The sequence below is a fragment of the Oncorhynchus mykiss genome, chromosome 18 (assembly GCF_013265735.2).
Source record: "Oncorhynchus mykiss isolate Arlee chromosome 18, USDA_OmykA_1.1, whole genome shotgun sequence".
Classification (NCBI taxonomy): domain Eukaryota; kingdom Metazoa; phylum Chordata; class Actinopteri; order Salmoniformes; family Salmonidae; genus Oncorhynchus; species Oncorhynchus mykiss.
This window is the reverse complement of record NC_048582.1, coordinates 59,306,676-59,320,790: the sequence shown is the minus strand read 5'-3', so window position 1 is coordinate 59,320,790 and position 14,115 is coordinate 59,306,676. Positions and strand designations below refer to the sequence as shown.

General features: G+C 46.8%; 1 protein-coding gene across 3 annotated transcripts in view; it reads left to right on the top strand.

Moving 5' to 3' along the window:
- The first annotated feature begins 566 nt into the window (after window positions 1-566).
- asb4 (ankyrin repeat and SOCS box containing 4) overlaps window positions 567-14,115 on the top strand; it is a 25,988-nt gene continuing 12,439 nt past the window's right edge. Inside the window, exons 1-6 of one of the 3 annotated variants that reach the window (XM_036953399.1) lie at window positions 567-957; window positions 4,555-4,854; window positions 4,989-5,231; window positions 8,120-8,367; window positions 10,546-10,659; window positions 11,254-11,457. In XM_036953399.1, the coding sequence (XP_036809294.1) occupies window positions 657-957; window positions 4,555-4,854; window positions 4,989-5,231; window positions 8,120-8,367; window positions 10,546-10,659; window positions 11,254-11,442 (1,395 nt within the window). In that variant the 5' untranslated portion in view covers window positions 567-656 and the 3' untranslated portion in view covers window positions 11,443-11,457. Of the gene's footprint in view, window positions 958-4,554; window positions 4,855-4,988; window positions 5,232-8,119; window positions 8,368-10,545; window positions 10,660-11,253; window positions 12,428-14,115 lie in introns of those variants that run through there. The other 2 variants (XM_036953397.1, XM_036953400.1) reach the window with 2 other exon arrangements.

Here is a 14,115-nt window from a genome sequence, read left to right as displayed (position 1 = left end):
TGATGTAGGTTAGCTTATATACACTCATATCACACCCTGCAGACAGTGAATCATCAATTCCAGGTACATTTCACAGAGCTTTGCAGAATGCATTGAGTACACTTGTTCACTCTTAACCTTGCTTGGCTCCCCTTGTGTCCACATGGAGCTAAATATAAATGTCTGTTTGTATACTATTATTATCACCTGACCATGTGACTGTGAGCACCCCCCCCCCCCCCCCCCCATAATGCTATTCTGTCAGAATGTGCACACTTGAGGATCAACACTAGCCAACCCACGTCTGCCTGGTTCAATCACAACTGAACTGAGTCCCAGGCAATTGCGTCCAAAATGACACCATATTTCCCTTTATAGTGCACTACTTTTGACCATAGCCCTATGGGTAGTCTCTCTAAACATTTTGCTGTTGCCTAGGGCCTATTTTTTCTAGACTACACTGTGGGTGCAATTTTGGGACTGAACCCAACTCCCACCTTCCTATCTATTTATAACCTGCCTAATAACATGACTCTAGAGGGATTGAATTTCATACCCCGCTCTCTTTCCGTCCTTCCCTCTCTTTCACTTCCTCCCTTCCTCTCTCTTTCTAGAATCTTGGTGTGGTGTGTTGTGGACACTGTCACTTCAGTAGGAGACCCCCAGAGAGGGAGGGGATGTCTATGTGTGTCCGTGTAAGCCTAATACTATCCACTATTCATGACATCATCAGAAGGTGCCTCCATGCCTTGGTGAGAGCAGTAGTAACACCAGAAGAAGAGAAGGGACGGTGGGCCATGGAGGAGCTGCTGACCCCCAGACAACAGACTGCTAGGCAGATCAAGGCCCGTTTCCTGGAGGCCCTACAGACCAACAACGTAACGGAGGTCCTGGAGATACTGTACACCACCAACCTGGACATCGACACTGTGCTGGAGGTGGAGGACAAACGCATGATCCTGGCCTCATACAAGCAAGGTAGGGTTGCGGTTGTGCTAGTGAGTTTGGATTCCAGACTAGGGTTGTGCATTGTAGGAGTATGCAGGAACTAAGGTAAAGGCATGGTTGTGATTTCATTCACGCATGGTAAAGATGAATACTGATATCACTTTTGACTGACTAATGTTGGCCTCCATGTGTGGTGGGGGGTTTGATGCAACAGGGATATCATTGCATTGGTTTAACTCTATGCATTAGATGATACCTTACTGGTACTGTATGTCTGACAATGCATATACTCAGGGTATTCAAAGCAGATTTGTGGCTAGGCTGCATTAGTTTAGATAGGGTGTGGTGGGTTATTTAACTGTCAACGGTGCTTATAATACAGGCGTTGCGGTGTAGTGTAGAATACCCCCACTTGATGGCGGTAGAACTCCATCAGACCCACTTAGAGTACCCTGGGTAGAGTGATGTCCAGGGAGAGTTTCTGGAGTTGGAAAAGGCACAAGATTATTGACTTTCTTGTTATTATTCTCCTCATGCATACCATTATATTCACTCCTGTTTTTTGTGGCACCTTATATAGTAACGCTTGGTAAAGGCTCCCGAGTGGAGCAGCGATCTAAGGCACTGCATCTCAGTGGTCGAGGTGTCTCTACAGACACACTGGTTTGAATCCAGGCTGTATCACAACTGGCCGTGATTGGGAGTCCCATAGGGTGGCGCACAATTGGCCGGTGTAGGCCGTCATTGTAAATAATAATTTGTTCTTAAACTGACTTGCCAAGTTAGAATACAGCAATTACCCCTGCTATTAGACAAGGTAACCAAATGTGCAAAAGGCATTCAGACACTCTTGGTGGAACATTTTCATTTTAGTAATTTAGGTGACGCTCTTATCCAGAGCGACTTACAGTTAGTGCATTCACCTTAAGATTTACTACATGACCAAAAGTATGTAGACAACTGCTCGTCGAACATCTCATTTCAAAATCATGGGCATTAATATGTAGTTGATCCTCCCTTTGCTGCTATAACAGCCTTCACTTTTCTGGGAAGGCTTTCCACTAGATGTTGGAACATTGCTGCGGGGACTTGCTTCCATTCAACCACAAGAGCATTAGTGAGGTCGAGCACTGGTGTTGGGCGATTAGGCCTGGCTCGCAGTCTGCGTTCCAATTCATCCCAAAGGTGTTCGATGTGGTTGAGGTCAGGGCTCTGTGCAGGCCAGTCAAGTTCTTCCACATCGATCTTGACAAACCATTTCCGTATGGACCTCGCTTTGTGCACGGGGGCATTGTCATGCAGAAACGAGAAAGGGCCTTCCCCAAAACTTTGCCACAATATGGGAAGCACAGAATCGTCTCGAATGTCGTTGTATGACACAGTGTTCAGATTTCCCCTCACTGGAAACAAGGGGCCTTGCCCGAACCATGAAAAACAGACCCAGACCATTATTCATCCTCCATCAAACTTTACAGTTGGCACTATGTACTGGGGCAGGCCAAACCCAGATTCATCTGACGGACTGCCAGATGATGAAGCATGATTCATCACTCCAGAGAATGCATTTCCACTGCTCCAGAGTCCAATGGCGGTGAGCTTTACACCACTCCAGTTGACGTTTGGCATTGTGCATGGCTGCTTGGCCATGGGAACCCATTTCATGAAGCTCCCGACGAACAGTTCTTGTGCTGATGTTGCTTCCAAAGGCAGTTTGGAAATCGGTAGTGAGTGTTGCAACCGAGGACAGATGATTTTTACTCACAACGCGCTTCAGCCCTCTGCGGTCCTGTTCTGTGAGCTTGTGTGGCCTACCACATCATGGCTGAGCCGTTGTTGCTCCTAGACGTTTCCACTTCACAATAACAGCACTTACAGTTGACCGGGGCAGCTTTAGCAGGGCAGAAATTTGGCCAACTGACTTGTTGGAAAGGTGGCATTCTGTGACGGTGCCATATTGTAAGTCACTGAGCTCTTCAGTAAGGCCATTCTACTGACAATGTTTGTCTATGGAAATTGCATGGCTGTGTGCTCAATTTTATACACCTGTCAGCAACTAATTTGAAGGGGTGTCCACATACGTTTGTATATATAGTGTAGCAAGGTGGGACAACCTTGCTACACTAGTAAGTATATTTTTCTCAATAAAGTAGGAAGTCACGTACGAGTGTTAGTTCACGAAAGGCAATCTATTTTGGGGGGTGCGAGGGTGCTTTGGGATTATTTAAGATACTCTTTAGTGTTTCAGATGTTTTCGGTAGATGGGTAGGGACTCTGCTGTCCAAGATTCAGGGGGAAGCTGGTTCCACTATTGGTTGCCAGGACAGAGAAGAGCTTAGACTGGGCTGAGTGGGAGTTTCCCTCCCATAGGTGTGGGAGGACAAAGAGGTGGCAGACCGGAGTATTCTGGTTGGGGTGTAGGGTTTGAGCAAAGCCTGAAGATAGGGAGGGGCAATTTCTCTTGCTGCTCCGTAGGCAAGTACCATGGTCTTATAGTGGATGTGAGCTTCAACTGAAACTTGGAAAGGGTGAACCCCGGCTGGGCTGCGGCATTCTGGATAAGTTGCAGGGGTTTGATGGCACAAGCGGGGAGCCAAGCAAACAGCAAGTTGCAGTAGTCCGGACGGGAGATGACAAGTGCCTGGATTAGGACCTGAACCAATTCTTGTGTGAGGTAGGATCGTACTCTACGGATGTTGTACAGCATGAACATGCAGGAGTGAGTCACTGCTTTGATGTTTGCAGAGAACGACATGGTGTTGTCCAGGGTCAAGTCAAGGTTATTTGCACTCTGGGACGGGGACACTGTGGAGTTATAAATTGTGATGGAGAGGTCTTGTAGCGACAGGCCTTCCCCGGGAAGAGAGCAGCTCCGTCTTGTCGAGGTTGAGCTTGAGGTGGTGGCCCGACATCCAAGCTGAGATATCTGCCAGGCACTCAAAAATGTGTGTTGCCACCTGGGTGTCAGAAGGGGGAAGGAGAGAAGTAGTTAAGTGTCATCTGCATAGCAATGATAGGAGAGACCATATAGAGAGTGAGGAGAGGGCCTAGAACCGAACCCTGAGGGACACCAGTAGTGAGAGTACGTGGTGCAGACACAGATCCTCTCCACGTCACCTGGTAAGAGCGGCCTGTCAGGTAGGATGGGATCCAAGAGTGTGCAGACCCTAAGACGGCCAGCCCTGAGAGGGTGGAGAGGAGGATCTGATAGAGCCTGAGACACCCAGCCCTGAGAGGGTGGAGAGGAGGATATGATGGTTCATGGTATCGAAGGCAGCGGATAGATCTAGGAGGATGAGAACAAAGGAGAGAGAGTCAGATTTGGCAGCGTGGAGATCCACCGTAACACAGAGGGGTCGAGTATTGGTTTCTTGAGGAGTGGAGCGACTTGGGACATTTTGAAGTCAGAGGGGATGCAGCCAGTGGTCAGGAATGAATTGATGAGGGAAGTGAGGAGAAGGTCTCCAGAGATGCTCTGAAGAAGGGAGGAGGAGATGGGATTGAGCTGGTAGGTTGTCGGGTGACCGGAGCTCACTACTCTCAGGATGCCATTGGGAGAGAGAGGGGAGATTGAGGCTCAATAATGATGGTAAAACGTTATTATTTGTAATGTTTTTTTCACTACTCTAGGTTTCTGGTTGCCAGACTACAAGCTAGAGTGTTCTTGGGCGATGGCCCTCCACGTCTGTGTAATGTACAACTACCTGGAGACAGCTCTGGTGCTGCTGCAGAAGGGGGCGGCGGTTAACAGGAAGCCCAATGGGAAGACCCCGCTTCACGTGGCCTGTACGGTCGCCCACGGCGACTGTGTGGCCCTGTTATTGGGCCACGGGGCGAGGGTCAACAGCCTGTCTCTGAGTGGACACACACCACTACACTACTGTATAACTAAAGAGTCTGTGGACTGTGCCAAGCAACTCATCCTTAATGGTGAGAATGGATGGAGATTAAATAAAAGTGTTCAGTGCAGGTTAAATCATGTTATTTTGAGGTTGCCATCTCTTTGGATATGCAAAATCATATCATTAAGTAGGCCTACTGCCCCCTTCCCTCCCTACCTCCAGGGGGCAATGTGAACAAGCCCAGTCAGAGCAAAGACGAGGACACACCTTTACACACCGCAGCCCGCCTGGGAATCCCTGAGCTGGTGGCTCTCTACATCTCCCACGGGGCCCAGGTGGATGCGGTCAACTCCCTCCAGGAGACGCCCCTGATCACTGCAGCCTTCTGGGCCCTGGACATCCGTGAACAGACCTACAGCGAGGACCACCACCTGGTCTGCCGCATTCTGCTGGACCACGGCGCAGGTGAGGTAAAACGGATTGGTGTTCTGGGTCACTCCTAACAGATTTTTTATTTATTTATTTATTTATTTCACCTTTATTTAACCAGGTAGGCCAGTTGAGAACAAGTTCTCATTTACAACTGCGACCTGGCCAAGATAAAGCAAAGCAGTGCAACACAAAAAACAACACAGAGTAACACAATAGAAAAAATCTATATACAGTGTGTGCAAATGAGGTAAGATTAGGGAGATAAGGCAATAAATAGGCCGTAGTGGCGAAGTATTTATAATTTAGCAATTAAAGACTGGAGTGATAGATGTGCAGAAGATGAATGTGCAAGTCGAGATACTGGGGTGCAATGGAGCAACAACAAAAAAATAACAATATGGGGATGAGGTAGTTTGATGGGCTATTTACAGATGGGCTATGTACAGGTGCAATGATCTGTGAGCTGCTTTGACAGATGATGCTTAAAGTTAGTGAGGGAGATATGAGTCTCCAGCTTCAGTGATATTTGCAATTTGTTCCAGTCGTTGGCAGCAGAGAACTGGAAGGCAAGGCGGCCAAAGTAGGAATAGGCTTTGGGGATGACCAGTGAAATATACCTGCTGGAGAGCGTGCTACGGGTGGGTGCTGCTATGGTGACCAGTGAGCTGAGATAAGGTGGGGCTTTACCTAGCAAAGACATATAGATGACCTGGAGCCAGTGGGTTTCGCAAGAAATATGAAGCGAGGGCCAGCCAACGAGAGCATACAGGTCGCAGTGGTGGGTAGTATATGGTAGTATATGGGGCTTTGGTGACAAAAACGGATGGCACTGTGATAGACTACATCCAATTTGCTGAGTAGAGTGTTGGAGGCTATTTTGAAAATGATATCGCCAAAGTCAAGGATCGGTAGGATAGTCAGTTTTACGAGGGTATGTTTAGCAGCATGAGTGAAGGAGGCTTTGTTGCGAAATAGGTAGCCAATTCTAGATTTCATTTTGCATTGGAGATGCTTAATGTGAGTCTGGAAGGAGAGTATACAGTGTAACCAGACATCTAGGTATTTGTAGTTGTCCACATATTCTACGTCAGAACCGTCCAGAGTAGTGATGGTGGGCAGTTGGGCAGGTGTGGGCAGCGATCAGTTGAAGAGCATGCATTTAGTTTTACTTGCATTTAAGAGCAGTTGGAGGCCACGGAAGGAGAGTTGTATGGCATTGAAGCTCATCTGGAGGTTAGTTAACACAGTGTCCACAGAAGGGCCAGAAGTATGATGAGGTCTGGTGCCGTACCGTATGTATCAAGCATCTCAAAGTAGGAGTGCTGATCTAGGATCAGGTCCCCCCCGTCCATGTTGTCTTATTGATTGTAATCTTAAAACCCCTTAGAGTCGATGTCCGCGCAGAAATCTAATTACAATATTTTTAAAGTGTCAGTTTAAGCTAGATATATCTGTTTTTTGCATTGAATCAATCCACTGAATCCATATATGTCGGCCTTCTGCATCTGTGGTGAAAGGTGACAGAGCTAGAGCATCTGTGGTGAAAGGTGACAGAGCTAGAGCATCTGTGGTGAAAGGTGACAGAGCTAGAGCATCTGTGGTGAAAGGTGACAGAGCTAGAGCATCTGTGGTGAAAGGTGACAGAGCTAGAGCAGTGTTTGTCATCCTGAAAATCGGTCTTCTCACAGCCGATCTGCCAACGGACAGTTTTGGCTACACACCCCTCTGTGGAAAGGTGAGACTCTCACGAACACGTACGTATGTACATGTCGGTTGCACACAGGCCTCACAAGACTCATCTCAAGGTCCCCGGTACCAGCTGAAAAAATTTATGGAAGTATATATGGAGTGCCAAAAATAAGGCATAGGACAGATACTTCAGAACAAACTTCCTACAGATGTTTTGGGGGACTATCTGTTGTTCCTTGTAGTGAATCTGTTAGTCAATGCGTTTGTACAGGCTAATAGCAGTAATGCCAAAAATATTTTTTCAGCAAATATTTTTTATATGTCATTTTTTTATTCTTCAAGGCGTCTTAAATTCAAAATCACATAGCTAAATGATCCTTGGTATGACTTTCTTAAAACATTTCCATATAGCTTAGTAGAACCCTACCCCCTCCCACGGCTTAGACAGGGCTTAGACTCTTATGGGTTAACAGCAACACCGATCCTAAATCAGCACTCCACTCTAAGACGCTTGATACGGCTCCTTATAAGGCTTGGATTTACATCATGGTTCACCTCGTCAGATGCATTATCATCGTCAGGATGCAAAATGACATTGCCTCACATCATATCTTCTAGGCATTTGTCTAGGTAATTGTGTATGCTAATTACTGGTAGAAAAAAAGAGGAAAACTACATTACTGTTAACCCTTTGTTGGTTCCAGACCCTAACCCTTTGTTGGTTCCAGACCCTAACCCTTTGTTGGTTCCAGACCCTAACCCTTTGTTGGTTCCAGACCCTAACCCTTTGTTGGTTCCAGACCCTAACCCTTTGTTGGTTCAAGACCCTAACGCTTTGTTGGTTCCAGACCCTAACCCTTTGTTGGTTCCAGACCCTAACCCTTTGTTGGTTCCAGACCCTAACCCTTTGTTGGTTCCAGGCCCTAACCCTTTGTTGGTTCCAGACCCTAACCCTTTGTTGGTTCCAGACCCTAACCCTTTGTTGGTTCCAGACCCTAACCCTTTGTTGGTTCCAGGCCCTAACCCTTTGTTGGTTCCAGACCCTAACCCTTTGTTGGTTCCAGACCCTAACCCTTTGTTGGTTCCAGACCCTAACCCTTTGTTGGTTCCAGGCCCTAACCCTTTGTTGGTTCCAGACCCTAACCCTTTGTTGGTTCCCGGCCCTAACCCTTTGTTGGTTCCAGACCCTAACCCTTTGTTGGTTCCAGACCCTAACCCTTTGTTGGTTCCAGACCCTAACCTGTATGAAGACGACTATAAGACAGCCCTGCACAAGGCCTCCTGGAACTGTGACCACGTGCTGATGCAGATGCTGCTGGAGGCGGGGGCGGACACTACGACCATGGACATCAATGGCTGTGAACCCATCCAGTATGTCCTGAAGGTCACCTCCGTCAGGCCCATGGCCATCCCTGAGCTCTGTTACCAGCTGCTGCTCAATTTTGGAGCTCCACGGGTCTACCCGCCGCAGTTCCACAAGGTAGGGGATACACTTTGGTGGTCATTAGAGATACCCGCCTGAGTTCTACAAGGTAGGGGAAACACTTTGGAGGTCATTAGAGATACCCGCCTGAGTTCTACAAGGTAGGGGAAACACTTTGGTGGTCAGTGGAGATACCCGCCTGAGTTCTACAAGGTAGGGGAAACACTTTGGTGGTTAGTGGAGATACCCGCCTGAGTTCTACAAGGTAGGGGAAAAAACACTTTGGTGGTCAGTGGAGATACCCGCCTGAGTTCTACAAGGTAGGGGAAACACTTTGGTGGTCAGTGGAGATACCCGCCTGAGTTCTACAAGGTAGGGGAAACACGTTGGTGGTCAGTGGAGATACCCGCCTGAGTTCTACAAGGTAGGGGAAAACACTTTGGTGGTCAGTGGAGATACCCGCCTGAGTTCTACAAGGTAGGGGAAACACTTTGGTGGTCAGTGGATATACCCGCCTGAGTTCTACAAGGTAGGGGAACACTTTGGTGGTCAGTGGAGATACCCGCCTGAGTTCTACAAGGTAGGGGAAACACTTTGGTGGTCAGTGGAGATACCCGCCTGAGTTCTACAAGGTAGGGGAAACACTTTGGTGGTCAGTGGAGATACCCGCCTGAGTTCTACAAGGTAGGGGAAACACTTTGGTGGTCAGTGGAGATACCCGCCTGAGTTCTACAAGGTAGGGGAAACACTTTGGTGGTCAGTGGAGATACCCGCCTGAGTTCTACAAGGTAGAGGAAACACGTTGGTGGTCAGTGGAGATACCCGCCTGAGTTCTACAAGGTAGGGGAAACACTTTGGTGGTCAGTGGAGATACCTGCCTGAGTTCTACAAGGTAGGGGAAACACTTTGGTGGTCAGTGGAGATACCCGCCTGAGTTCTACAAGGTAGGGGAAACACTTTGGTGGTCAGTGGAGATACCCGCCTGAGTTCTACAAGGTAGGGGAAACACTTTGGTGGTCAGTGGAGATACCCGCCTGAGTTCTACAAGGTAGGGGAAAACACTTTGGTGGTCAGTGGAGATACCCGCCTGAGTTCTACAAGGTAGGGGAAACACTTTGGTGGTCAGTGGAGATACCCGCCTGAGTTCTACAAGGTAGGGGAAACACTTTGGTGGTCAGTGGAGATACCCGCCTGAGTTCTACAAGGTAGGGGAAACACGTTGGTGGTCAGTGGAGATACCCGCCTGAGTTCAATGGTGTAAAGTACTTAATTAAGTAAAAATACTTTAAAGGACTACTTAAGTCCTTTTTGGGGCTATCTGTACTTGACAATATATATTTTTGACAACTTTTACTTCACTACATTCCTAAATAAAATAATGTACTTTTTACTCCATACATTTTCCCTGACACCCAAAAGTATTCGTTACACTTTGACAGGAAAATGGTCCAATTCACACACTTATCAAGAGAAGATCCTTGGTCATCTACTGCCTCTGATCTGGTGAACTCACTAAACAAACACGCTTTGATTGTAAATGATGTCCCAGTGTTGAACACTGCAAGAGTCACACAAAACAACATGTTGGTAAAACAGTTCTAGCCTGTCTATTGGTAACAGAGTTGACATGTTATGCCCAACCCACTCAGTGTTCCACCACAAAACAACATGTTGGTAAAACAGTTCTAGCCTGTCTATGGGTAACAGAGTTGACATGTTATGCCCAACCCGCTCAGTGTTCCACCACAAAACAACACAAAATGTCCAAAAAGAGTAGAATCAGCTCACCTGCTTATACACTAGGATTTGACTATTAGATATTCAATGTTTCTTTTAGAAAACTAATTTAAAAAATGAATAGTTTCACCATAAAATGAAGGACAGACATTTGATGTGATTAGATTAATCACTAATCACATGGAATAAATAATATTCTTTGGAAATAACTAGGGCAATGATGGTGAAAACGTTGTACAATGTTGGGGTTAAGTGGGTACAAATCTTCCTAGAAGTCACAGAATGTAACAAATGTAACAAATTTGCCATTTTAGCAATTCTTAATTAATATTAATAATCTGATTTATAGAATGTTCTATGTGATCTATATTAAAGGCCATGTCATTTCATATAACAGGCTTTTAAGATTCAATATTGGTGCACAATTCCTACTTAAAATATCAAAGGAATGCAAAAGGAACTAATTTGGTGGAACGACCCATTTGTCTAATTCTGTAGGTGTTGCAGGCCTGCCATGAGTGTCCCAATGCAGTGGAAGTCATGATGAACTCATATGAGCGCATCAAACCCACCAACAAGTGGAGATCATCCATTCCTGAAGCCTCCTACAAGGTAACCTACAAAAATACAGTGTCAAATCTCATTGTTGGACTTTGAAGTATAATAAAGTTAAACAAATTGAAATGTTGCTGACTTAGTTGCACACTAATCAGGACCAGTCTTAGACACATTTATTATGATATAATCACCCCAAAGGGATCCTCCATACGTATCCTCCATATTATAGTGAATTTGAACCCGGGTCCAGTGACTGTCAACCCAACACGTTAGTCGTTACGCCCAGAGATCTGAACCTTTTGACAAGGTGTTGGGTTAAGGTCACTGTGTGTTGGGTTAAGGTCGCTGTGTGTTGGGTTAAGGTCGCTGTGTGTTGGGTTAAGGTCACTGTGTGTTGGGTTAAGGTCACTGTGTGTTGGGTTAAGGTCACTGTGTGTTGGGTTAAGGTCGCTGTGTGTTGGGTTAAGGTCACTGTGTGTTGGGTTAAGGTCACTGTGTGTTGGGTTAAAGTCACTGTGTGTTGGGTTAAGGTCACTGTGTGTTGGGTTAAAGTCACTGTGTGTTGGGTTAAGGTCGCTGTGTGTTGGGTTAAAGTCACTGTGTGTTGGGTTAAGGTCGCTGCAATAGGTTTCTGTTTTGTTTCTCCAGCAACATGAGGAATTCTATGAGTCCATGTTTGCTGTGTGCTCCAACACTCCTCGTTGTCTGATGCACCTGGCCAGGTGTGCTGTCAGGAGGGCTATGGAGAACCGCTGTCACACTGGGGTAGGGACCCTCCCCCTACCTCCCCCCATCCAGAGATACCTGCTACTGGAACCTGAGGGGACCTTCTATTGATGGACTTCTGACTAGGTGTTTGGCTGAATGATCTACCTTTAGAGAACAGCTACCCTGAGTGATACAAGAGACAGTATCTGATGCTATTGGTAGTAGTATATATGGTGGGTAGTTTAGGTTAGTTAGTGCTTAACTAGGTGCACAGGTATACAGCACACTGCCACTTCCACACTCTATCCCTAGGTGGCAGCAGCAACCGGGTCAGGTGCTAAGCTCTGCCAGGAAGCCTCGATAAACAGTGGATTGCTCCCAGGCGGGGGCAATAAGTGACTGCAGGTGATTGCAAAGAGGGAGGTTGGCCAGCCAGCGTTTGTGTAAAAACTTGTTGTGGGCCTTTTGTATATTATTTTGTATATCACTACTTGAACGAATGCCAACCACAAGTATAGAGTTGAGACAGAGATCGACCTGAACTTGGTAAGTTTGCTGTCTCCTCGGACACAGGTATTCAACACCTGGCCCGCTTAGTCTTTCTTCTCATGTTAATACACACATTTAGATAAATGACAGATCATTTAGCCAAGCCTAGGACCCCTAGACATAGAGTGTAGTGATAAAGGAAGTCTAGCCAGGTGCTTTCCTAACACTATCACTTAGGTCCAGTCATTGAAACAGGAAATAAAACATAAAAAAACTGTACTAAGAGATGCTGTAGCTGAAAGTGGAACCAAAAGAGATGACGATAGCACTGCCTAGCAGTCGAGGCTAACACTGGGTCAAACACACTGACTGGATATCCTGATCTTACCGTAGACTGCAGTCTATTGTGATAATGACATATGAGGACATTGGTCTTCTTTAGCCCGACGTGGTGGATTAATGGATGTCTGTTTGACAGATGGATGAATGGATGTATCAGTCTGACAGCTGAAGCTTCTTTCAGACATTAATACTGGATGTCCTGGTCTATGATGTCACTTGTTGGTGTGACACCAAGGATCCACTGCAGCACTGTCTGACTCCCTCCCTCCCTCCCTCCCTCCCTTCCCTCCCTCCCTTCCCTCTCCCCCACCCTCCCTTCCCTCCTCTCCCTTCCCTCTCCCCCTCCCACCTCCCTTCCCTCTCCCTTCCCTCTCCCCCAACCCTCCCTTCCCTCCTCTCCCTTCCCTCTCCCCCTCCACCTCCCTTCCCTCTCCCTTCCCTCTCCCCCTCCCTTCCCTCTCCCTTCCCCCTCCCACCTCCCTTCCCTCTCCCTTCCCTCTCCCTTCCCCCTCCCACCTCCCTTCCCTCTCCCTTCCCTCTCCCCCTCCCTTCCCTCTCCCCCTCCCTCCCTCCCTTCCCTCTCCCCCACCTCTCCCTTTCCTCCTCTCCCTTCCCGCTTTCTTCCCTCTCCCTTTGTATATTTTTCTCCTTCCCTCCCTTCTCTCTTCTCCCCCTCCCTCTCTTTCTTTATCACTTCCCCCCTTCTCCCTCCCTCTCTCTGTGTGGGTAACCCCATGACTCACCACAGTGGGTTTCACCCAGCAACCAGTGCACCCTGCTCTCACACGCTCCTTTCAAAAGGACAAATACTTGGCAGTTCACTCAAGACATTTCCAGTGTGTTTCCATTCACTTGATAGTGCTGACAGTGTGTTGCCCAGACATCATCACAGGGACTCGCTATCTTTAGTTCTAAGACAAATGTTTTTGGAATACTCTGATAATGACTGCGTTGTCGAAGGTTGTGTTATTTTGAATCATTTTTATGCTGCTGCAATCTCTGTGTTTACATCTGCCCAAAGGTAGGCAGTAGACCAGCTGGGAGGAATGTATGACTTTTTGAAATAGTTAGCATTGCACAGATGTACAGTATCCTACAGCATGCACTTGGAGACTTATAAGTTCAATAAAGCATCTATTCAATGGCAACACAGCACACAAGAATGATGTATGGTCTCTAAATAGCTTCCCCTTTGTGTTGATCCTCTCCAGAGTAGTTAAGATGAAGTAGTTCACTCTTTATGACTGAGCTCCTATCACCTTTAAGGCTTCGATGGCTCTGTATATTGTATTAAATGTAACCTTTTCCTTCAAGCTCCATACCCAAATGTCTTTATAATGGTGGGTCTATTTCAATCAACATTAGGTATAATTTGCGATGGTGATAGATAATAGCAGAAAGCATAGAGGGAGCACTTCAGAGACTTAGGCTGAATAGAGCAAGCCTTCTAAGCTATTAATCCTTCTGTTAGAGAGGAGATCCCGAAGCGCGTCGCTGAGAGAGAGGTGAACTGGCAGCCGTACACTCAGAGGCTGAGCAACAGGGTTCTGTACTTTACATAATGAGGAGAGAACAAATACAATGGGAATGAATGGAGCAGCCAGCAACTCTCCATCTGTATAGTCCTGTAGTCTCATAAACCAGGTATTATATATGAACAGATGAATTCTCTATAGAGAAAGAGCAGAGTGGTTTAGGAAGTTACACTAGAAAGGAGAGAGGATGTGGAGGAGTCAATAGTTTTGTTAGTAAGTTTGTGTGTGTAGGGGGATCTTGCAGTAACACGTGTCTTTTGGTCTAACATGTGAAGGGTCACTAGAGTGTGACATGTTCAATGCGCCAGTAGTCAATGAGGCTTCCAATGGTCTGGTAACGGATGGTGATGACTGTGAAAGGAGTCCTAAACAACCCAGTACACAGGGGCAGTGTTGTTATTGAGAATGGACTGTCAATTACTTAAGACGATTACTG